This window comes from Notothenia rossii, assembly GCF_949606895.1.
Source record: "Notothenia rossii genome assembly, chromosome: 5".
NCBI lineage: Eukaryota > Metazoa > Chordata > Actinopteri > Perciformes > Nototheniidae > Notothenia > Notothenia rossii.
In genome coordinates this window covers 26226622-26248955 of record NC_136903.1, presented here as the reverse complement: position 1 = coordinate 26248955, position 22334 = coordinate 26226622, and the positions used below count along the sequence as shown (strand labels likewise).

General features: G+C 39.6%; 4 protein-coding genes across 6 annotated transcripts in view; 3 read left to right on the top strand and 1 right to left on the bottom strand.

Annotated features, from left to right (window-relative positions):
- dyrk4 (dual-specificity tyrosine-(Y)-phosphorylation regulated kinase 4) overlaps positions 1 to 18647 on the top strand; it is a 32099-nt gene extending 13452 nt beyond the window's left edge. Inside the window, exons 1-14 of one of the 3 annotated variants that reach the window (XM_079682383.1) lie at positions 1947 to 2452; positions 4977 to 5060; positions 9791 to 9943; positions 10104 to 10254; positions 10475 to 10638; positions 11815 to 11951; positions 13196 to 13336; positions 14935 to 15073; positions 15318 to 15399; positions 15521 to 15693; positions 15828 to 15888; positions 16068 to 16197; positions 16327 to 16463; positions 16826 to 18647. In XM_079682383.1, the coding sequence (XP_079538509.1) occupies positions 2429 to 2452; positions 4977 to 5060; positions 9791 to 9943; positions 10104 to 10254; positions 10475 to 10638; positions 11815 to 11951; positions 13196 to 13336; positions 14935 to 15073; positions 15318 to 15399; positions 15521 to 15693; positions 15828 to 15888; positions 16068 to 16197; positions 16327 to 16463; positions 16826 to 17088 (1839 nt within the window). In that variant the 5' untranslated portion in view covers positions 1947 to 2428 and the 3' untranslated portion in view covers positions 17089 to 18647. Of the gene's footprint in view, positions 1 to 1946; positions 2453 to 2507; positions 4532 to 4976; positions 5061 to 9790; positions 9944 to 10103; positions 10255 to 10474; positions 10639 to 11814; positions 11952 to 13195; positions 13337 to 14934; positions 15074 to 15317; positions 15400 to 15520; positions 15694 to 15827; positions 15889 to 16067; positions 16198 to 16326; positions 16464 to 16825 lie in introns of those variants that run through there. The other 2 variants (XM_079682381.1, XM_079682382.1) reach the window with 2 other exon arrangements.
- LOC307039930 (putative nuclease HARBI1) lies at positions 5154 to 7959 on the bottom strand. Its single transcript, XM_079682384.1, has one exon. The coding sequence runs from the start codon at positions 7953 to 7955 to the stop codon at positions 6918 to 6920; it is 1038 nt and encodes a 345-aa protein (XP_079538510.1). The 5' UTR covers positions 7956 to 7959; the 3' UTR covers positions 5154 to 6917.
- Positions 8132 to 9745, top strand: LOC307039931 (uncharacterized protein; the record flags this gene model as incomplete). Its single annotated transcript, XM_079682385.1, has 2 exons — positions 8132 to 8515; positions 8702 to 9745. The coding sequence occupies 2 exons, from the start codon at positions 8132 to 8134 to the stop codon at positions 9017 to 9019; spliced, it is 702 nt and encodes a 233-aa protein (XP_079538511.1). The 3' UTR covers positions 9020 to 9745.
- A 642-nt stretch (positions 18648 to 19289) lies between the features above and the next one.
- Positions 19290 to 22334, top strand: part of ndufa9a (NADH:ubiquinone oxidoreductase subunit A9a) — a 12762-nt gene continuing 9717 nt past the window's right edge. The window contains 5 exon segments of the mRNA XM_079680450.1: positions 19290 to 19436; positions 20859 to 21032; positions 21454 to 21551; positions 21672 to 21763; positions 22227 to 22315. Of these exon segments, the coding sequence (XP_079536576.1) occupies positions 19382 to 19436; positions 20859 to 21032; positions 21454 to 21551; positions 21672 to 21763; positions 22227 to 22315 (508 nt within the window). The 5' untranslated portion in view covers positions 19290 to 19381.

The window sequence follows — 22334 nt, the reverse complement described above, 5'->3', positions numbered from 1 at the left end:
TTCAAAGTTACATGCCTGAGTTAACTCACGAAAGCTGTCTTAACTTGTGTGAAACATTTTAAGTGTTTAACTTATAGGTAACATAACAAATGTGCTTATTTTAACCCAAACCGTGTGTTTCACTTCCTGTTAGTCCTTGTGTTTAAACTGCTATTTAATATACTGACACATTAGATAACGGGTGAAGTTCCAGCCAGTAGCTACTTAGCTCAGTTTAGCAGGAAGACTCGAAGCAGCTAGCCTGGCTCTGTATAAAGATTTTATTTAAAAAAGTCTAACTAAATGATACAACACCTTCATATTTTTACACTTTGTTTCCTGTACAAATTAAACAGTCAAGATATTTGTTAATTTGCTGTTAAGCAGCTTCTGTTACTGTTGGACAAAGCTGCCTCCCCCCATATCCAGTCTTAATTCTACCTGAGCTAGCATCATAGCTTCTTATTTAGCATAAATTCAAGAGAATGATATTGTCATCTAACTCTCGGCAAGAAATCAAATAAGGGTCAAAATATCAAACTATTCTTTTAAACTCATGTGGTCTGTGGTTTCTCTATAATGTGATTTAACACATTTTGTATTTTTTTCTAATAATATTGCATGCGGATACTTTAAGATGCAAAGTAATGTGTGACTGTGTCTAAAATGATATCACAGCAGCACATCTATTCTGCTCCAGCTGTAATCTAGGTTGTGTAAAATCTATGCCCTTGTTGTTATTAATCAGGCCAGATTTAAAAGAGCCTTCCACCCTGAGAGTGTACCCTGTCCTCTTCTTGTTGTCCCTCTGTTTCCCCACTCTGATGAAGGGCCACTCGACCAGCAGGGGCCGAACAAAATCCTGAAATCCTGTTTCAGTTCTTGCATGTTTTTTAGCAATACCTTACATATGTCTGTGACACATAATGTAAACACTAGCTCCATGGATTTAACTCCATGGTCACTGTTTGTTGTTATTGTACAGTTAACTTCTTAACCACAAACAGATTAGGGAATAAGGGAATAGATTAGGAGAGAAGGAGGGCGGATACAGTTATGCTGTCCTGAGACTGATTACTGTAGTGGCCACCATTGTTACATAACAGCTGTCACCTCCTCATAATCATCTCCTCATTGCATTAAGCAACTGAGTTGTATTATGTGGTGGGAATTAGTCTCTGGAGAACAATATTCTTAAACAATATCTGTTCTCGTGTTCTGCATTTTAGTTTATTCCCTGCTCTGTACGTTGAGAAAACTTGGCGCTTCTTGGTCTGGAGTCTTTCTATCGAGTCTGTTCAATGACTCAAGAAAATATAGTTGTCAGTTGGGGACTATTTGTCTTTGTATCAATTAAACAGAAACATATTTTTCCTCCACTCTTCCTTTGGAGCGTGTTGGCCATAAAAAAACATTTTGATCTCAAGACACCAACGGTTAGATAATATTTTCCTGCACTTCGAGAATGTAGTAAGGGGGGTCAGTTAATGTATTTTCAGGCCTTTATATAGAATGTCTAGAAGGTCTAAGGAGAATTGGGAATTATTACATTTTTATTTGAACAGAAACTAAAAGTCTTAAAGCAATATTTTATTTTAACTACATGTTTGGAGCTTGTAATGAATTATAGTTATATTTAAAATATAGTAGGCTATTTAACATTTGTTATTTTTCAAATCAAAACTAAAACTCGGTAATCTGATCAGATGATATAATATATTATTTCCCCACGTATACCAACTTAAAAGGCATCCTTTTTATTCATGATTCATTTAAAATTGTTTTATTTAGATTTTGCAGCTCGTTCAAAGTTGAAACACTTGAAATAATGACGTCAAGCTGGATTGTTTTCCCACGATAAAATGTTTCCAGTGTGACACGACTTTGCGGGTCCAAAGCCTCTCTGGAGCTCAGTTTAACAGCCAGCATTCTTCATAACAGCCTCTGTAAATTGAGTGTGGCCACGACGTACGTGCGTCGGTGTGAAAACCCTCTCTGCTCAGCGTCGGTGTTGGAGAGCGCATCAGTCATACCGCAGGGTGTAGGTGGATGACAGCAAACGGATAAATGCGATCTATATCGGGAAAGCCCCGGCTGTCCGCAGCAGAAACCTGAACAGGTGGCTCCCTCAGAGCCTTCGCAGTAACGCGCCAAGGCGCAGAGACCCTCGACAGCTTGTCTCGCTAATCGTTTCTCGGACGAAAGCGCATTTACCCTCGTGCGCGTAAAACCGGGAGTCCTGCAGGTTTGGGTCAATGGATGTGATCAGTCATCGGGGTTGTACTGACCAGTGTTGATCCAGTCCTCTCCGCGAAGTTTTGGATAGTGCGTCTTATTTTTTAGTCTGGACTGACAGATTTGGATACTATGGCTCTTTCTTGGATTTTATTATCTCTCCTCTGAGTTTGGATTGCCAAGTAGCTGTAAAGGCTGACACTGAGAACACAACATGTTGCCAGAAATAAACAGCAAGGTAAGCCACTTTGATATGAAAGCAAGTGGACTGGTCGATTGATAAAATAGGCTATTTTCTTTGGATAATGGTATGACTGTGGTTTTCTGGTTTATATTCATTATCATTTGAAAGCTGTTTATAGTCAATCAGAGTGTCTCTATTAATTTATTTTAATTGCCTGGCTGGTCTAGCTTGGTATCAACCTCATACTTGTCTAAAGTTAACTTACATATTTCCTATATTTGCTTTTCCACGCAATAAGAATTTGTTTTGCCCAGATACAGGGCTTCATTCCAGACCAATTCCTTTTTGGGAAAAACCCTCCACAGGTATCCTTTTACAATGGCAGAAAAAAATCTAAACCATTAGATTCGGTTTATCTTTTTGACCCATTCCGATAATTTGAAGTGATTCTCACTTTGGAATTATTTCTATTGGCCATTTGAATTCTTATTTTATTTTCCGCCCCCTTCTTCCTATGCCAAGATGTGATGAAAAATCTGATCCATTTCTATTTCAGTCGTTGTTTAACCGCATTTGTTGTGCTGACATATTCTGCAGCCTATATGTGTTCTGATGCATTTTTCACACCACATGGAAACTTGTAAATGTTTCCCCTGCTGTTTTTGGATTGTAGAAGACTTTCAGCTTTTTAATGTTTTTAGAAACCACCACAACCACATCACAAGGATTGATCCTGTCAAATGTGATGCCCGTATGAAACAGCCTGCGTGATTGAACATTGAAAAATGACTATGCATGTCTGTGAGCTGATAGTGATAGTGGGCACACATTTACAGTTTGTTGATGTTTACCCTCAGTTGTTTTATTGCTTTGCTGACCAACTGACCCCAGATCTGCTCTCAGACGCCTGCTGCGATGGTCATACTGTACCTCCAGCAAAGACCAACAGTCACCCAGAGTCAGCATTGCTCCTGACTTCTGTTTCTGTGTCTTCCCTTTCATCTATTTCTGTCGGCACTTTGAGAGGAAACACACTCAATCATGTTTCCTTTATAAATGGATTGCATTTATTGAATGTCTACACAGGGAAGTTCATTTATTATCATACAAAAAAATATATTAAATCGGAAATTGAAATATGATGTCTTTCACCTTCTTAAAACTGAATTGTAGATAGAGATACTGAGATTGATAAATATGAATGCTCTGTTGTTTGGGATCTTAACCCTTGTGCCTTACTAGGGACATTTTTGGTTTTTTAATTGTACATTTGTATTAATCATTTTGACTATGTTACTGCATTTGGCATACATTTTGACAACAATATGAGGGGATTTTTGGGTGTTAAAAGTCTTAAATATTCAGTAGTTACAATTAGTTTTAGTTTTAAAAATGTTTCAGTGAGGATGAAAAATAATATTAATGTAAAATATTATTTCTGGCAGTTTTTTTGACATTCTTTTAGGACATCAGATCAACAAATAAGGGTGAAAAACACAGAAATGTGTGCACACGGCACCTGGGCACGAGCTACGATGTCACTGGGTTTCTGGCTAATAGCTCATCAGCCAGGCTTACCACAGACTGTTTACAGGAGATTGTATAGAAGCCAACCTGACAGTGACCCACATGGAGCCTGAGAATAAAACAGGACAACAATGATGTGTCATACCTTTCATTGGCTGTATGTTGTTTGTCTTACTGAAAGATTATATCAACTTCAATATGAGCAGCAAGGCCCGTGCCTGTCTGCAGGATGTGTTTACTTTTTGTACAGTGAGCAGTGAAACTCAGAAGATCGGGAGTCAGATCAGTGGCTCATCCTTCTTTTCTAAACGTAACAGCAGTGACAGCTGATGTTGCCTCTCAATCTGAGGTTAAGTATAAGATCGTGATTTGGAAGCTATTTCTTATATATCACCCATGAACCACACCCCAGCCTCCCTCCCTCCCTCCCTCCCTCCCTCCCTCCCTCCCGCCTCTTTCACCGACTCCCAGGCTGGCAGAGAGTGTTTGTGTCCCCATATGGGGCTAAGCTTGATTCCACCCATATGGTGTCCCCTCCAACAGCTGATTATTGAGGCATGTGTAAGCTGGCTTGGTGGCAGAGGGAATCGTGCAGACGTTCACGTGGTACTCTTTTTTAATTTTTTTATATCCGGAACTCCGTTCTTTTATAACATTTTTGTCTCTTCTCTTTAACTCATTGAGGTGGGTTTGCAGTGAGCACAGGCCCGTGTACACCCACTGCCAGACACAGAGAATACCGGAGAGAGAGGGACGTTGATGCTGGGTTTTTGCTGAAGTTATCTATTTTTAGATCACAGTGTATTATTCTTTGCTTGCAATCTTGCACAGCTGCCCACAGGCTGTGTGTTTCTGAAGAGAATGCAGAATCCACGCAGCGTAAACTCAAGAAGCCTGAATATTCATATTATTAATCATAATAATATTTAGGTCTGCTTTAATCGATCTCTGTTAGGGTATAGGAGTTCCTTTATCTCATATCGGAGATGGCATTCTTATGTAACAGCATCTGTTTTTTTCTCGTATTTAACGGCTCTTTTTCCTCCCACAGTCATCTCGACCGGAGGCTTTCCCTCACCCTCACAGACTCCCAGCAGATGGAAGCCGTCTTGGAACAAACCGACCTTGCTCACAGGTCAGGAAGACCCCAACCACAATATGTATCACTTTATTCATCTTTCTTCAACACATCTTTCAAGTGTTAGAGTTATGTGTGATGGGCTTAAATTATTTTCGTGAACAATTAAAAAACATAGCTTGAAAGATTTTTTTATCTCTAAAGATATTTGTATTGATAGATTTTACTCTCATTGCTTGAATATAAGGGCTCTTCACGAGAAGAGATAGCATTTTGTAAAATACAGAAATTCAAACTATAAAAAACCAAATCCACAAAGATACAAAATAAATAATTTGAAAAAATAGCATTAGAGATAAAACGTTACAGTCAACAGTAAGCCATTTCTGAATTAAGTTAGAAAGTATATATAAGAAATAAATCATATAAAATGTATTTAGGGTCACGATAAACATTCGCCACAATGACAACGTTATGTCCTTTTTCACCTAGAATTAAAACGCTTGGGTATGCATCATGAAGACGTATTATTTATTTCATTTATATTTATGACAGAGCTGCTCCTTAGAAACCAAATTTCGCACTCAAACATCCATGATGATGTTCTAACTCATTTATATGGACATTTATGAACTACTTCAAAAAATCATGGATGTAATTTCACCCATCTGTCATCATGTGGTTATGCAGAGTGACCCATCACAGATTTTCATTGATACAAGTGCAGTTTACTTAAGCAGCATGCCCCCCGCTGCCTGTGTTTACTTCCTTTGCCTGTTGTGGCAGGTGCTTGCACCTATATTTAGCCTTATCTCTATGCGTCATTACCAAGTTGGCAGATCGTGCAGAAGCTCTAAACACATGAGAGGAAATATTAGATCTTCTAAAAGGATGGTAAACCTTTTTTTATTTCCTGTCATGCTGTTAATAATTAATATGGATGCATTATTATGTTGCTTATACATCACTGAAGGCTGCATGATATCCTGCAGTATGTAGGGGCAGCTGTTCTCCATGACATTTGTATGGAGTCACAGCTCAGTAAGACATATAATCAATAATGCTCCCCTTAACATGGATACACGCCGGTGGGATATCTAATTTTCCCCAGAGAACTTTGGCATTGCACAGAGGTCTAATTTTGCCAGTCATTGGCACGGCTTAGGTTTGCAAAGCTGTGACACATGTAATCGTGCTAGTAGAGTAAGCAGGATGGCAGCCAGTGAAAAGCAGGTTGCTGCTCTTTACCCCCCCACGGAGCCGCCACAGACAGACTTTGTCAGGACCCAGCCTCACAGGCTTTGTCCCCATTTCACTCTCAACCTGATAAGTAATTCCAGCCGTGGCCTACTGGAGGTCCTTGTCATCTGGGCCCAGGAGTTCAAAACTTTTAATCCCTATCTGATCAGATCGGATTTGGATTTTGGGGAGTTCAAAACCAAAAAACAGGATTAGGATCACTTTGATATCCGATCAGATCAGGAAATCCAATCCAAGTTTTAATCTGGATCAAATCTTCAAAATGGGTAGTTCAAACCAACAACACAGGATTGGGATCAGTTTGATGCCAAAAAACTGGATTATCCTGATCCCACCAGAGAGGTGGATTTCCAGTGGATTACCAGAGCAAAATGTACTGTACCATTTATTTAAAAATATGTTTCAATTTAAATAAGATGGCAACGTTTGTTAACTGAAATAATACACAATTTTTAGCCTTCATGGGAAATACATTTTAGTTTTACATTTTTGCTCACGTTTGTGGTGGCCTATTTTGTCTTCAACCAAATGTTGATGACATAAATGTTTATGCTCATAAAAGTATCACAGCAAAGATTGTCAATCACAAAGGTAATTTAGATTAAAGTAAAAATATCTTCAACAAAAAAAAAGTCCATCATCTGTCATCACCTTTCAAAAGTAATTGCGGGCAATAGCATCTCGCATTGCACCACCACTCAGTCTGTCATTTAGAGGGAAATCCATAGGTGGGCCTAGATCATCAGCAGGTGCGAAGGGCTCTGGGGGATCATCGATGTCAGAGAGGGGGACTCTGCGATGGACAGCGATAATGTGTAGCACAATACAAGCTAGTGTTACGCAGCATGCTCGTTGGGGTTCCACTCTCAGATAGTTCAGGCATGCAAAACGCCTCTTCAGTACTCCATTGAGAGGCTCAATGGCACACCTTGTTCTTCCATGGGCGTTGTTGTAGCGCATCTGTGAGGGAGTGTTGGGCGTGGGAAAAGATGTCATCACCCATGGTAGGAGTGGGTAAGCACTGTCGGCTAATATAACTCCATCCGGCCTGTTGGTTTGAAATTCAGTGAACAACCGGCTCTCTCTGAAGATTCGTGCATCATGGACTGACCCAGGCCATCTCACAACACAGTTGGTGATGGCAAGGTCAGCATCTCCCATAAGTTGCACATTGATGCTGTGCCTCCCTTTCCTGTTGACATATTCCCACTCCCTCTGAGGAGGTGCTTGAATATGTACATGGGTGCAGTCGATCACCCCAATGGTGTTGGGCATGTCTCCCAGAAGAAAAAATAGCTGCTTCACTTTGGCAATCTGGCCATCATTGGGAAAAGTCACAAAGTGATCCAGCAGGCGAGCCAGTGCATCAGACACAGCTGTCACCACTTCACCCATTGATTTCCTGTGGACTCCCATGCTGTCAGCTATGACCTGATAGAATGTTCCACATGCGTAAAAGCGCAGGGCAATGAGGACCTGTTCCTCTACAGTCAGAGCATGACTCCGCAAGGTTCTGCACTGCAGTTGTGGCCTGACCAGATCAGCAATGTAGTTGATGTCATCAAGACCAAATCGAAAACGATTGTACAGTTCTTCTGTTGTGTACTGTTGGAGAGGTTTGGGGCGCTCGGTGTCGACCCTTTGGCGGTAACCTCTCCTTCCAGCATGGAAGATGTGAAAAATCCCTGCCATGACTGTGTTCTGACGGTTATTTCAGTCAGTAGGCCTACATCAGTCTCTGAAATTGCAAATACACACCTGGAATTCATTTCCAGATTGGTTAGGGCCTGTGGTTAATTATGTAATTAATAGCAAGGCCAGACCTATAAAACTAATTGCTGACCTAACCAAACCATTGAGTTGGAAAGATGGACAAAAAGGGGCCTAATTGTACCTCTGCTGAGACCCATGCACTGCTGCAGAGTGTAAGACACAATTATGACTCCATAGTTGGTAGCTTTAAAAGAGAGGGTGGAGCGACTAAAGTGAAGAGCGGAATATGGATGGAGGTGACAGACAATGTGAATGCCACAAGATCTGGACACAAGAGGACGGTGGACCAAGTGAGGTTGAGGTGGAATAATTTGAAGCAGCAAGCTACCAAAGACCACAGCCAGGCTAAAAACCCACAGACGGGTAACAAAGCCTATAAAAGGGGACAATACACGGATGTGGTACTGGATATCATTGGTGGTCAGCAGTCACAATCTTTACAGGGAATACCAAACGTTTTACTGGATGGTGAGTCACAGGTATGTGTGATTTTATCCTTGTCCCTATTGAACTACAATTATTATCTTGTATAATAGCTATTTTCATAGTACTACAATGGCTATATTTCTTATATAGCATCCTAGTACTACAATTTTCCAGGAGCTTGCATGCTTGTGATCATCTTATTAAGGAGTATAAAGTATATAGATGAACTTTCATTTCAGGTCGTCAATGCACCTGATGTGACACACGAAGACGAGGTCCTCCTGACCCATGTGGATGCCGCAGCTGGACCTTCAGCCAGGCCTGATGATGACATCCTGCAAGAGCCACCTCGAAAGAGAAAATTCAAGCGGACCAGACAACCAGAGCAGAGGGATGATGCCTATGAGAAACTGCTGAGCCGTGAAACGGAGAGGGCAGAGATTCAGATCCGCCTGGCCCAAGAACAACTACAGCTGTGCCGGCTTCAGCAAACTGAAACCTCACTGAGAATTCAGCTCCTCAAAGCACGCCTGGATGATCCAGCTGCCTTTGAATGAAAGTTTTATTGTTGTTACCCTAGTGGGAGTTTTTTTTAAAAGTACAATTTCATTATGATTTGATGTCCTTTATGTATTTAAAAATATAATTAAACATTATAGATGTCTCTGCAATGTGTTCTCTTGTCTTCCTTGTATTATTTTTCATGTCCACTAGATGGCGATCGGTAGGATTTAAAGCAATGATATTCATTCTAGTCATCTTGAAAAATCGTAATCTGGATCAGGCTGATCCTATCCTGAATTGCTTTGGACTCCAGGGACAAAATGTGTCCGACTTGTCTGATCCTGGATCACAAAAAATGGTATTTCAAAATCTGATCGGATCTGATTGAGATTAAAAGTTTTGAACTCCTGGGCCCTGAGCCTCAGCAAATAAAGAAGAGATGTAGATCACTAGTGGAGAACACACAACTGACGAGGTCCAGCGACACAGACACATGCTTGGGAAACATTTAACAACAAGCTTGTAGTATTCAAATATTATAAATACAATAAAAATAAAAATAATTATTATTTTAGATTTCACACTCAATGACCCACTCCATGTACATGGTTCTTATTTTGTGTATTTATGTGCTTTTCATTCTTCTGTAGCGTTGAAAGACACTGCTATTCCCCACAGGAAAATATCTTAAAAGCCTTTTAGCTGTGGAAGTTGGCCTGTCTCTTTGTTGATTTTCCTAATTATTCTGTTTATGCCAATTAGACTGCAATCTTCTTTTTTCCGAGTCACACTGATATTCACAATTCAATTCCTCTTGTTTACAGAAGTTTGGTTCTGGTGTAGGGACCCTGCCTCAGCTTGAGCCACCCGTTGTCCAGGTGGTGGTCAGCAATGCCAAAAACCAAAACCAGCGGTCGGACAGCATCCTGCCCCAAATTGCCAACAAGGGGGGCCAAAACAACTATCAGTCACACCCGGTGAGGCTCTCATACACCAGCAAACCGTAAAACATCCACAGTCGCTAATATATCTCAAATTTGATAGATAGATATTGAAAACATGTCGAAGGTCACACTAGTGTCTTAATCTTGTTTTGCTCATAATTATAAATGGACTTCCTGTGTGTCTGTTGTACAGGATGAGAGGCAAAAGCCCACTCAGCAGTTCAGCATGCGCTTTGGTGCAGCAATGGATAAAATGTCCGTCTCCCGCAACAGCAAGATTTTCAGCAACAAGCTGGAGAAAGAGAAGGCATTCGAGGGACAAAGGCTACCCATGTCCCCCATGGGTATGTTATTGCAGATACAAATAGTGTATCACAGAAATGTTATTCCATTCCATTTTAAATCTTTGGAGGGAGTTACATCACAAACATATAACTAACTAACTATTTTTGATACCTTTTAAAAAAGCTGGCATTGAAGTCAACTGTTCACAATTGTCTGCTTTTGGCAGAGATGTGATCAATAACATAGTGACTCACCCCCTCCTCTTTCTTCCTGTTGCAGAGGCACTGAAGAACTTCAAGGACCGGATGATAGAGTTTGAGCAGGAGGAAATCATGGACTACGCAGAGATCTGGTTCCTTGGTGCCGGCTCTCAGAAGATCGAGGGTTCCCAAGGAACACCGCAGAACAATGGATATGATGACGAGCATGGAAGTTACGTCAGGGTAAGGGTGGTCTGTCACAATCATATCATTGTTTTAATGTAGTGTGGTTAAGTGGTTACGAGTAGAGACCATTTAGAAAAGTCTTCCTTGTCACTTATGACAATTGCTTTTTTAAAACTATTGTTAAATGTAAAAATGTGATACATATACAAGGTTTGTGGTTGAAACTCAAGCCTGGCATACAAACTTTTGTCATGGAAACAGATACATCTTGGACTGAAAAAGTGAGGCTGTTTTGAGTCTCCCAAGCCTTAGATGTAAACAGTTGCTGAAATCAGCTTTGACAGAGAGAAGGTGATGAAATGGGATTTTTCTTTATGGAATTTAAGCATTTCTTTCATGAATTGCCAGCAAGAGCTGAAACTCATACTGTAGCTACTAAAATAATGTAATCTACACACGTATGATTTTGTTTACAAAGTGTTCAGTCATAAGTTTAAACAGATAAACAGCATAGTTCTATAAAAGTCAGCAGCTTGTTGGACTAACATTCTGCAGACACACAAAGTATTTGTAACTGCCTAAACTAAACTATACAAGACAAGATGCCTTCATGTGATCTTAATCCTGGAGCTGCAGACATAAACCCACAGCCAGTCTGTTGGTCTTCATTTTTTAATATTTGGCACAATAAACTGAACTGAGGTCATCATCTGGGATAAATCCGGTGACTGACAGACAGGTATGTGTTATGTGATATGTAATGAATGAGCTGTTTAGGGCTGAGTGACTGTCCATTGTGTAGACTCTCATTGAGGCTCATCTCACTGTCACAGGCTTCAGCTGGCAATCACAGTTAACACTGCACACACAGATCAGTGTGAGGAAGCATGATGTGCAGCCTAACTGTATTTGAGGAAATACTTTAACAAAACTATTAACAGTAGCTATCATGCACACATTTACCTGAATGTATTACATTTATATTTACTTTCAAAAAGCAACTTTCATCTGATTTGATAAATGTATTACTTCCGGACATATACATGAAAAACAATCTATTCTTTTTAAAGTAAATCATTTAAAAAATCCTGTTGTTCACTAAGAAGTGCCAAAAAAGTTTTAAGTACACATGTTTTTATTTATTTTTTAATGGTGTACATTAAAGATGATGATATATATCGAGGTTATAAGTCTCTTCAAATATTGACTGTGCTCTCCTTCTTGCTCCTCAAGGTGCTGCATGACCATATTGGCTACAGGTTTGAAGTGCTCGAAGTGATCGGGAAAGGCTCCTTTGGGCAGGTCCTCAAATGTCTCGACCACAAGAACAATGAGCTCGTAGCCATCAAGATGATACGCAATAAGAAAAGGTACACAGAGATTTTCATTCTAGTTCACAACTCGCTACATTTGATTGAACCTTTCCTAGAAAGTATCTTCAATTTACTTATCCAGAATATTTTTATAAAATACCCCATTTATTACTCTTGTATTTAAATGACGCTATACCTCACTCTATAGATAAGTAATTTCACAAGTCACATTTAAGGAGTTCTTTTTTTTCATTCAATTGAGGTCTGACACTGTTGTGAGGTTTTCCCAAATGCCTGTCCCGTGCTCACTTTACATTTAACGAGTCTGCCAAATCGCTGAGATCATGTTTTAGCATGATAGAAGTCGACCCCCGGGGGTGTTATCTTACCTGTCCTCATTCCCCCAGGATCACTGGGGCAGCGGCTGACACAGTGATCGTAAAGGTCATGTAGGTTCGCCGCAGCATCCATCGGGTCCTACCGCCACTTTAATAATACAGAAAACAGATACTGTAGAGTCAGCAAACTCTGCCCTGCAATAGCTGATATTATCTCTTCCAGGAGAGGAACAAAAACCCTTTACATAAAGGAATGTTTAAGGATGTTAGGGTGTGGTGTGCTGGGAGAAACCTCTGCAGAAGAGAAAAACATCAGCAGATATTTTCGTTACATATATTCTAAAAAGATTCCAAGCATTCTCACCACTTTGGAATCTAGAATCTTGAATAAATGTATTTATATTATGCTAATTTTCAGGTTTCATATTTGGTGTGCCTCTACTGTGACATGTCTCCATGCTTTAATGTTCTAAAAAGCTATTTATTTTTCTCATAATGCCTGTGCTGCAGCACCTCTTTTCACCCTCTGTCTGAAACCAGAGCCCAGTCTGCTCTGATTGGTTAGCAGGCAGGCTCTGTTGTGATTGGTCAACCGCTTTTACATGTCCCGGCCCTTAGCCTTTTATGTACAATGTGTTGGAGTTCTAGCCAATAGAAGTGTTACGCTGTGATGTCACTATGTCACGGAGGTAAACAAAGACTACAGTGGAGGCGTTTCAGGCAGGATATAGTGTGTGGGAGAGAAACTCCCTCTGGAAGGAACTTTGGGATGGTAGCCTTTGAAGACCATTTACATGCACAAAAACCTTTATAAAACACTACAGGAAATGTACAATCCCAAAAAGCACAATACCCCTTTTTAATTATTCTGCCAGCTTAATTCTTGGAAATAAAATTGAAAGAAGAATCTCAATCACATAATTAATTTCAGTTAACTAACAGCTTCTGTAAATGTGTCTGTAGGTTTCATCACCAAGCCCTGGTTGAGCTGAAGATCCTGGATGTGATAAAGAGGAAAGACAAAGACAACATGCACAACGTCATCCACATGAAGGAGTACTTTTACTTCCGAAATCACCTCTGCATCTCATTTGAGCTTCTCGGGTTAGTACAATCATGAGTTATCACATTACTGAATAATTAATCTGTTGATCGAGCCTATTCCGGGTAAGCCACCTTCCTGAGAACAACAACACGCTTAGATCACTGCAACTTGTTATCAAAGGCTCTAATGACTCGTCTCTTTTCCAGTAATACTATGTGACCGCAGGCAATCAGGAGTTAAGTGATCACCTGTGTACCTTAAGGTGCTGTTTACACGAGAATGCAAACGGTTGTATCCGCTACTTTTCTCTTTCGTATAGCCCGTTCGTTCACACTAGCCCGTAACGGAAACGCGGAAACGCCCCCCCAAACGATAACGATAGATCTGCAAACGGAACGCTCTGGGAGGAAAACGGCTCCTTGTGTAAGCCCTTTACGATCATTTCCTGATAACGATGAAGCCATAGCCCCGCCTCTCCCCACCTCTGCTGCTCACTGTTGTAGCAGTGGCAGTAGCTACTGTTCGTTTGCGTTTCGTATGCATTTGCGTTTGCGTGTAAATGGGGTCTAAGCCTCCTGTGTTTTGGGAACTGATACCCATCTGAAGCGACAGCGTTGTGTGTATCACTCAGGCTGAATGACCTTTAGAGGACGTCTTGGACCGCCACCTTGTCTAACATTACTGTCACAGAGTCCTTTAGTTAAGGCCTTGATTAGGGCCCTATCTCTTACCCCCTGTTGCTTCATGGTGTGAAGGCTCCAGTTACACACTCTGAAGAAATGTAGGCTTATTAGAAGTAGCAAAAGGTAGTAGGAGGACACATTCTGGGTCTCTGTCCATCCCTCTAAACATGAGCACATTCATAGATTATTTGAGTATTCGCTTGACAGTGGACGTTATATTAAGGGTGATGTAAAGTGTTGGGGGACTTCAGATTTAGCAGCCTTTTTTCTCATAATTTAGTTGAGAAACAGTTGTTATTATTTGATTTAAAAAAAGGATGTGGATATGAGTCCTAAACCATGGAAATAAGTTAGAACTTTAGCATTTCTGGGTTCTCTGGTTGTGAAGTTATTAGTTTTTGGTTAATTGCCTGAAATAAGAGCAGTCGTTAACACATGCTTTAACACGGCTTAGTTGAATACTATGATTATCCGAGGGTGTTAATACTTGATAACACACCACTGCTAAGCAAAATAATGACCATTGCTAAGGAGGAGGGAGGAAAGCGCTAAGAAGACAGAGCGTTGGATATCAGAGAAATCAACAGAAGAAGGCAGACAGGAAATAAACACATACAGACACACGGTATGTTAGTGAGTATTATTTTCTTAGCAGAAGAAATATGATAGTTTTTAGGTGATCAACATATTGTCAAGTTGTTGGTTTATTTAGTATGGGTCGTGTGTAATAAGTGGAATAATGTTCTCCGAGGCTTTCATTAATGAAAATAGAACACCCTTTGTGTTGGGCTCCATAATCAGCCAGTCAGGTGTTCTTTTTTTATTAATGACCACCACATTGCACATTATCCCTTACTGTGCAACATCATCACGCTGAACAGGAGTCCGCCTATCGTGAAGGGAAACAAAACCAATGTTTGTGTTTTAACAGCACTGTAAGCTAACCATACATCCCATTATGTTTCTCTCCTCAGGGTGAACTTGTATGAGCTGATAAAAAAAAACAACTTCCAGGGCTTCAGTATCGCTCTGATCCGCCGCTTCACCCATGCTCTCCTGCGGTGCCTTCAGATGCTACACAGGGAGAAGATAATCCACTGCGACCTCAAACCGGTACTCCCACAGAGTTTCTGAACTTGGTTTTTTCATGTATAATTGAGACACAATTTAAAATATAGTCATCAGAACCTGACTTCTGAACAAAATCCCTGTACCGCTGTTGGCAATTGTACTGCAAAGAAATCCCCAAAAATAAACTATGAATTTTGCTCCATCTTGTGGATGAGTATAATATTGCATCAGCATTACATAAAAGCAAATAGTTTGAACTTTATGTTTTGCTTCTGCTTGTGAACAGGAGAACATCCTCCTGTCTCAGAGAGGACCAGGTAACATCAAGGTGGTGGACTTTGGATCAAGCTGTTACGAACAACAAAGAGGTAGGGGCATGAAACTCAACTGAGAGAATATTTAACAATATGAACCATGTCTGGATATGCTGAGAAATGCTACATTATGAGAACTTATATCCATCACAGTCTCTTCTGTCTCTTCCATTAGTGTACACATACATCCAGAGTCGTTTCTACCGCTCTCCCGAGGTCATCCTGGGTCACCCCTACAGCATGGCCATTGATATGTGGAGTCTGGGTTGCATCCTTGGTGAACTGTACACAGGCTATCCTCTCTTCCCAGGAGAGAGCGAAGTGGAGCAGATAGCCTGCATAATGGAGGTACGACATGGAAAGAGTTGTGTGCCCATTTTAAATGTGTTTGTTTTGCTCACAAATGTAAATACAGAAAAATTTTCCAATATGGTTGTTGATTTGCTCCAGGTTGTTAAGATGTCTAATATTGTGACTCACAGGTTCTTGGGATGCCTCCAAATGATTTTGTTCAGTCAGCATCGAGGAGGAGGTTGTTCTTCGGTGAGTATTTATCTCTATTTTTGTATCTTTTTTAATATGTCTTGTTTCCGTAGAGATAGGATTACTAATGTTCTCAAAAGTTAAATTGAATTTCTAGGATGGGACTTTGCAGAAGGTGTGAGATAATTCTGTAGATGAAGAGATAATGAATCTGAACTGTGTTTGACAATTGTGATCAGACTCCAAAGGAAACCCCAGGAACATCACGAACAGCAAGGGGAAGAAGAGGAGGCCAAACTCCAAGGAGCTGTCCGCTGCGTTGAAAACGAACGATGTTTTGTTCTTGGACTTCATCAAATGCTGCCTCACGTATGTTCACATCTACTTTCTTTTATCTGCAATGTGCTGGATGCGACTTTTACATTAAGTTGGTACTTTATTAAAGATCAAATTGAAATTTGCACTTGAAACATTTAATTATTTTTCTGTGTGTTTCAGTTGGGACCAAACCAAACGCATGACTCCAGATGAGGGGCTACAGCATGAGTGGATCCTGGAGGGAAATTTCAACAGAGTCCGGCCAAGAACCAGGTCGACAGTGAAGAAGGCCTCAGACAGTTCGACCAGCAAGCCTGGTAAGAGTACAGTCCACCTCATCTTCTTTATTAAGGAGCATTTTGAAGCAAAGTATACAAACAGCTATAATAAAGCAAAGTCCTACTGGTACCAAAGTAGCAGACATATCAAGATAATTGGTTTAAATTAACCTGAGCCAGTAGGGTGTGTTAGCTCAGTCCAGAGGGATTGGCTTGGGAACCGAAAGGTCACCGGTTCAAGTCCTAGAATGACCTTGATACCAGGATGGGTCAAATGCAGATTCTTCTTATTTATTTTTTTTATAATTTCCCAGATTTGGGAAGAATAAAGAATCTATCTATCTATCTATATATCTATCAATCTTTAGCTACCATTTAATGTCCTTTGTTTCTTTTGACAGCGGAGAAGTTCAGCTCAGACAGCAGCGCTATGGACAAGCTGAAGAGAGACGGTTCAGCAGCAAAGATGGCCCCCGCCGAGCGTCTTCGGCCCATCGGGGCCTCAGCAGAGGAGGAGGTGTATGAAAATGGTGATGGCGATTGCTCCACAGATACCAAGAGTGGAGAGAGGCCCGTTCACATCGTCATCCAGCCTCAAGAGGAAGTGGGCACGGAGAGAAAAGATAGCCAGGAGTCGTCTCAGTGTTTGCCCCCCATCATGTAACAGGCAGAGGGAATCGTGCTAAGATCGTGAAAAGATGTTGTTTAGGCTCATAGTGATAGAGTTGGTGAAGTCATAGTAAATGGACAGCTGAGAGAAAGTTGCATTTTGTTGTCCCTGCACACAATTTAATTTATGAGAATGTATGTTCTCATTTACTACAAACACTGCCATGTTGCTTCAGTCTCTACGTGACGTCACAGAACAACATGCATGAGTCGGACTTTCACGTTTGAAAGAAGTGGATGTTTTCTACGGACAGGTAGAACACAATATGTTTCCACATATTGAAACTAAATATTGATGTATACGGGACAAACTGATCATCAGCAAAGATGGACATCTTCTATTTATGGTTTTAAGTCGACAGCTACAGTTAATTATTTTATTCTGTGGAAGTCAACCAGTTGTACTTTTTTTATGAAATACTTAAGATGCAGTTGCAGGCTATATATTTTTTTTTTTATGTGTCACAATTGTTACTCCCCACACAAGTATGCATATGTTGAAATTAGATCAAATGATTTAAATCCTAATTCAAAGTACAGCATCAGCTTTTGGCTGTTTCTCTCTCATGTATTAGTTATTGAACCCAATCTTTGCTGTGCATTGACATCTTTGATAAACAGGTTAGTCAATAAACGCTTTTAGTTTCCGTGATAAAAAAGTAGTAGACGTGCATGGGTATAAAAGCTACCAAATCTTTTATATTCTTTTAATTCTTTTTTTCCTTTTAGACATTTTAGCATTACTTCAGTAATGGTAAAATATTAAGAGAAGTGCGTGCAATAAAGGCTGAGCCAAAAAAGATTTTTTTAATCATGTTGACAAATACAATTATTGTCACTTTTTAATTATGGAATGCAGTCGATGACAAGTAGGTTATTGATAATTTAATGTATTTATTTTGGAATATGTTCTATTCTATGTTTCATAGTTTTTTAACATCTGCATTCAACAATCATACAATATGTATTTGTAATAGAATATATATATATATATATATATATATATATATATATATATATATATTCTTCTGTAATTTCCTATGTTTGTGTACTATAAAACATATTTTAAGAAAATATTTCAGATATTTGTTGAGGGTTTAGACAAGGTTTTACTTGTTGTGTTTTAACTGTATGAACATATTTGTTGTATGTCTGCGTTATTCATTTTTTATATTAGAAACAAAAAGACAATCCTGATCTTGATAGTTTGTGCCTTGCAGTATTAGGAATCTCGCACTTTATGATGTGTGTATACATTCAGATTAGAAATAAATCAAACAGACAAGGGTTCAGACCCTGCGAGGATCCCTTTTTCTAACGTTACAAAAGAAACAATTATGGTAAACATTATTAACCAGCTTTTTACAATTGGTTTAGGTCTTTGTGCGCCAACAGAGAAATAGTGAATATAGACCCTTGCCCCTCACTATCCATAAGCCGCAAGATATCCCAGGAAGTTTGATTGCAAATGAAATAGCAAAAGTGACGTTATAGTTATATGAATTATTATGTCTTTTTGTCTTTTATGATCAAATAAAACGTTGTTTCAAAGAACATATTCTTCAATATTTCCTTATTCACTTTTGTGTTTTTGTTTCCTTGCTTCAACTTGAAATGACACTGAGGCATCGATGGCACATTATTAAAATCTGAATCACTTGTAAGCTGGTTAGTTTACAAAGCCTTATTATCATTATACGATTTATTTGCAAGTATTTAATTTACTAATTTGTCTCTCAATATCTCAATAAAGCACCTGCCTCGATGTAAACATCTGCAGCTTTCATTTTGCTCTAAGCAGCAGGAGCTCTGATTGGCTGGTACATGTTAAAGTGCTGCCACCTGCTGCTGAGTGCAGGAACAGGTGATGACAGTATTGGCTTGGACCTTCTTTACTTTCAAATTATTCAGTGCATCAAAATTACTATTTTAAAATAGCTTTTATAGAATTTTTATTAAATATATTCATTATATTTAAGGTTGCAAAAGTATTCTGGAAGCACACATATTCCACCATTTGAGTTCAGTCAGAAAATATAATGTCAGAAGTACAGTATGGGAATAGAAAGGAATAGAAAGCAAAATCCAATGCCCAATGCCCATGTTGTTTAAAGCATTTTATTTTAAAGTATTTTCATTGTTAAACCAGAAGCTGCATGTTAGTGTGTTTTTGATAGCGTACCATGTATTGTTAAGACAGCACTTTTCATTTTTAGACTGTCTCCGTGTACCAGTGGTGAAGTGACGCAGGCTTAATTTGGCCCACACGATATGCCGTAGTCTGAAAGATGGCGACCTTAGCGCTGGTTAGCCGTCCTGCAGGTGTCCTTCCAAGGATTGCAAGTGAGTAATGTAAAATCAGTACGCATTTGATAACTACAATAAAAACTTAGAGTATTATGATGTGATTTAAGATCTTTACACATGCTTTGCCAACCCAGGCTCACAGTTAGACTACACACTCTGCGAGTGAGTGACCTTGCTAACAGGCTCGGCTAGTTACCTGCTAGCATGGGCTTTAGCGAGCTACTAGCTTACAATTGAACTTTTTGATTATTTAAAATACTATCAGCTGAGTTACTTTACCATATTACCACCCAAACCTCGTTATGTGTTGTAAATTGAGGGTATTGAGTTACGTTTGGCAGTGCTTTAGCAATGTCCTTTACAGTTGTCCAACTTGACGTGACGTCTGATTCAGTGGCTCAAAAAATGACTGAACGTTACAGTTTATAATAAACATACAACCCGGGATCTAAACATTACGTAATAACATATCTGTGGTTTTACACTAACGATGCTGATAATAATATGCGTCTGTACAGTGACACTGAGTTACCGTTTGTTTCCTCTCTGCTCACTTTACATCACAAGGTTTCTGTTTGTAATTGTATTATTCGTAAGTAGTATAAGTAAGCATGGAGCCTTAAAAGACGTCTTCTTCATCTGCTCAGTGCATTCACCAGTTTTCTATATCTTATAGCTAGTTTTGTAGTGTGTAGTGAGAGAGAGGGAGAAAATAATAGTGGCGTAAAATACCATAACAGTGCAAGGCGTAAAGATCTGATATCAAGGCTGTAGTCTGTGGTGAATGTTAACTATATTATGTTACACAGAATGGGGTTTTTAATTTCATATACATTATTACATTAAAAACGCCCTTCTGTGTTTGTTGTTATGTATAAAAACAATAATAAACTGTGATCGATCATGATTCAAATTTGTAAGGGAAATCAAAATGTTGTGTAACTGAATGACACGTGATATTTGAAACCTTTGCATAAATTCGGACAATTTCCCCACACTTGGCTATAACATCAGTAAACCCACTATCATGGAGAACAGCGTTCATTTCTGTAAAAGGTGCGATACACAGGCTGAGGTTACACAGAGGTAGTGCCATGCAATTTATAGTAAACATCCATGCTGGAATTACAAGAGGAAGTTTTGGTCAAACTTGGTAATTAGATTTATTGGCGTTAAATGTAAACGTGTTAAGGTTTCCAGATGAATCGCTGGCATAAACATTGACAGCACTATTATATTTATCAATAGATGGATAGATCTACAGTATAGATAGATAGGTGTGGTTACATCAAAGAAAGCATCAATAACAGTTACACAATCTTCAATAAAAAATAAACATAACCACCATGAAGTTCGGTTGAATTGCTAAATTAGATTAAGCAATGTGTACTAACTTCATTGTCAAGTTGTAGTCTTACCACCGGATGTGTATGAAACGCTGCCTGTGTCCCTCTGCAGGTGGCTGCTCCCCTGCTGTGTTGTCAGCGGCCTCCGTCACCTCCGTCCAGCAGAGGAAGCTCCACCATGCCGTCCTCCCCAAAGGGAAAGGAGGACGCTCCTCCTCCAGTGGGATAGCGGCGACTGTGTTTGGTGCTACAGGTTTCCTGGGGCGATACGTGGTCAACAGGCTGGGTGAGTCTACATGTACGGTGTAAATATGGATGTAAAATATCTTTCCACTCGCTAATATTTACTTCATATTTAACACATTTGTTTATTTACTTTATGAGCTGGTGCTTTAAAACTTCCCCCCATGTTTGCTATATCCCTGATAAGATATCATCTCAGTTATGACCATATGTTTTAAATTCAGTGGTTTACGAGAACTGATAGGTACTCCAGCATTTTATTTTAGCTCTTGATAACCAGAGAAAAAATGTAAACAAATCCTTTAAAAGGGCACATACATTTTATTTTGAGCCTATCACTGCAGTTTATTTAAATGTCGGTATCTTGTTGACCTATTCAAAAACAATTTACCCCTGTGTTCTCCTTTTCTTAGCTCCTTGCGCAAAGATTTGATTGTATTCGTTTATCAAATGATGATTTGCAGGTCGGATTGGCTCTCAGGTTGTAATCCCTCACCGCTGCGATCAGTATGATGTCATGTACCTTAGACCCATGGGTGATCTTGGACAGATCCTTTTCATGGTAAGACCAACACAGACACACAGGAATCTTGCTGAAGTATTCTAAATAAGTATTTGATATAAACACTTTGGAGCCTGAAATGAAATGCAAACACGTTGTGTCTGTTCTGTCTCTTTGCAGGACTGGGATGCCAGGAACAAAGACTCCATCAAACACGCTTTGGAGCACTCTAATGTTGTCATCAACCTGGTGGGCAGAGAGTGGGAGACAAGGTATAGTAGGTTAAAATATTATCTAAGGATGAACCTGTTGCACATTTTCAAGCCAATACCAGTGTTGAGCATAACAATTCAGCCAATGCTGACGTTTTTTGTTGTTGATTTTTATTCTTTTTTTGTACCAGGGAAGTACATTTGTAATATAAGCCCTACATTACATTTACTTTGAATGATCACAAATTCAATCAAACAAATGTATTAAACTAAAATGAATAAATGTTGTGTATTTACCTGGGACAAGTTAAATCTCATGGCCCTTTTGTATTTTGTTTCTAGTGGCCGATGAACTGCCTATGCATCAGTGCATCCCGAGATTTATGTTATATTTTGTTGTCCACATGAAAAATAATTAAAGCTGGCTTTGTGAGGTTGGTGATTTTTGGAGAACAAAGCTGAATGGCCATGTAAATTGAAGGAAACATTCACATGCAAGTATTTCTCCTCTTTTTGTGTGAAGTAACTATCGCTTCGAGGATGTCTACGTGAGCATCCCTCAGCAGATTGCCAAGGCAGCCAGAGAGGGCCGGCGTCACAGCTCGTCCACATGTCTCACCTCAACGCCGAC

What these genes read in the sequence shown, in the direction of transcription:
- LOC307039930 (XM_079682384.1), bottom strand. Translation starts at nt 7,955, where the DNA reads ATGGCAGGGATTTTTCACATCTTCCATGCTGGAAGGAGAGGTTACCGC.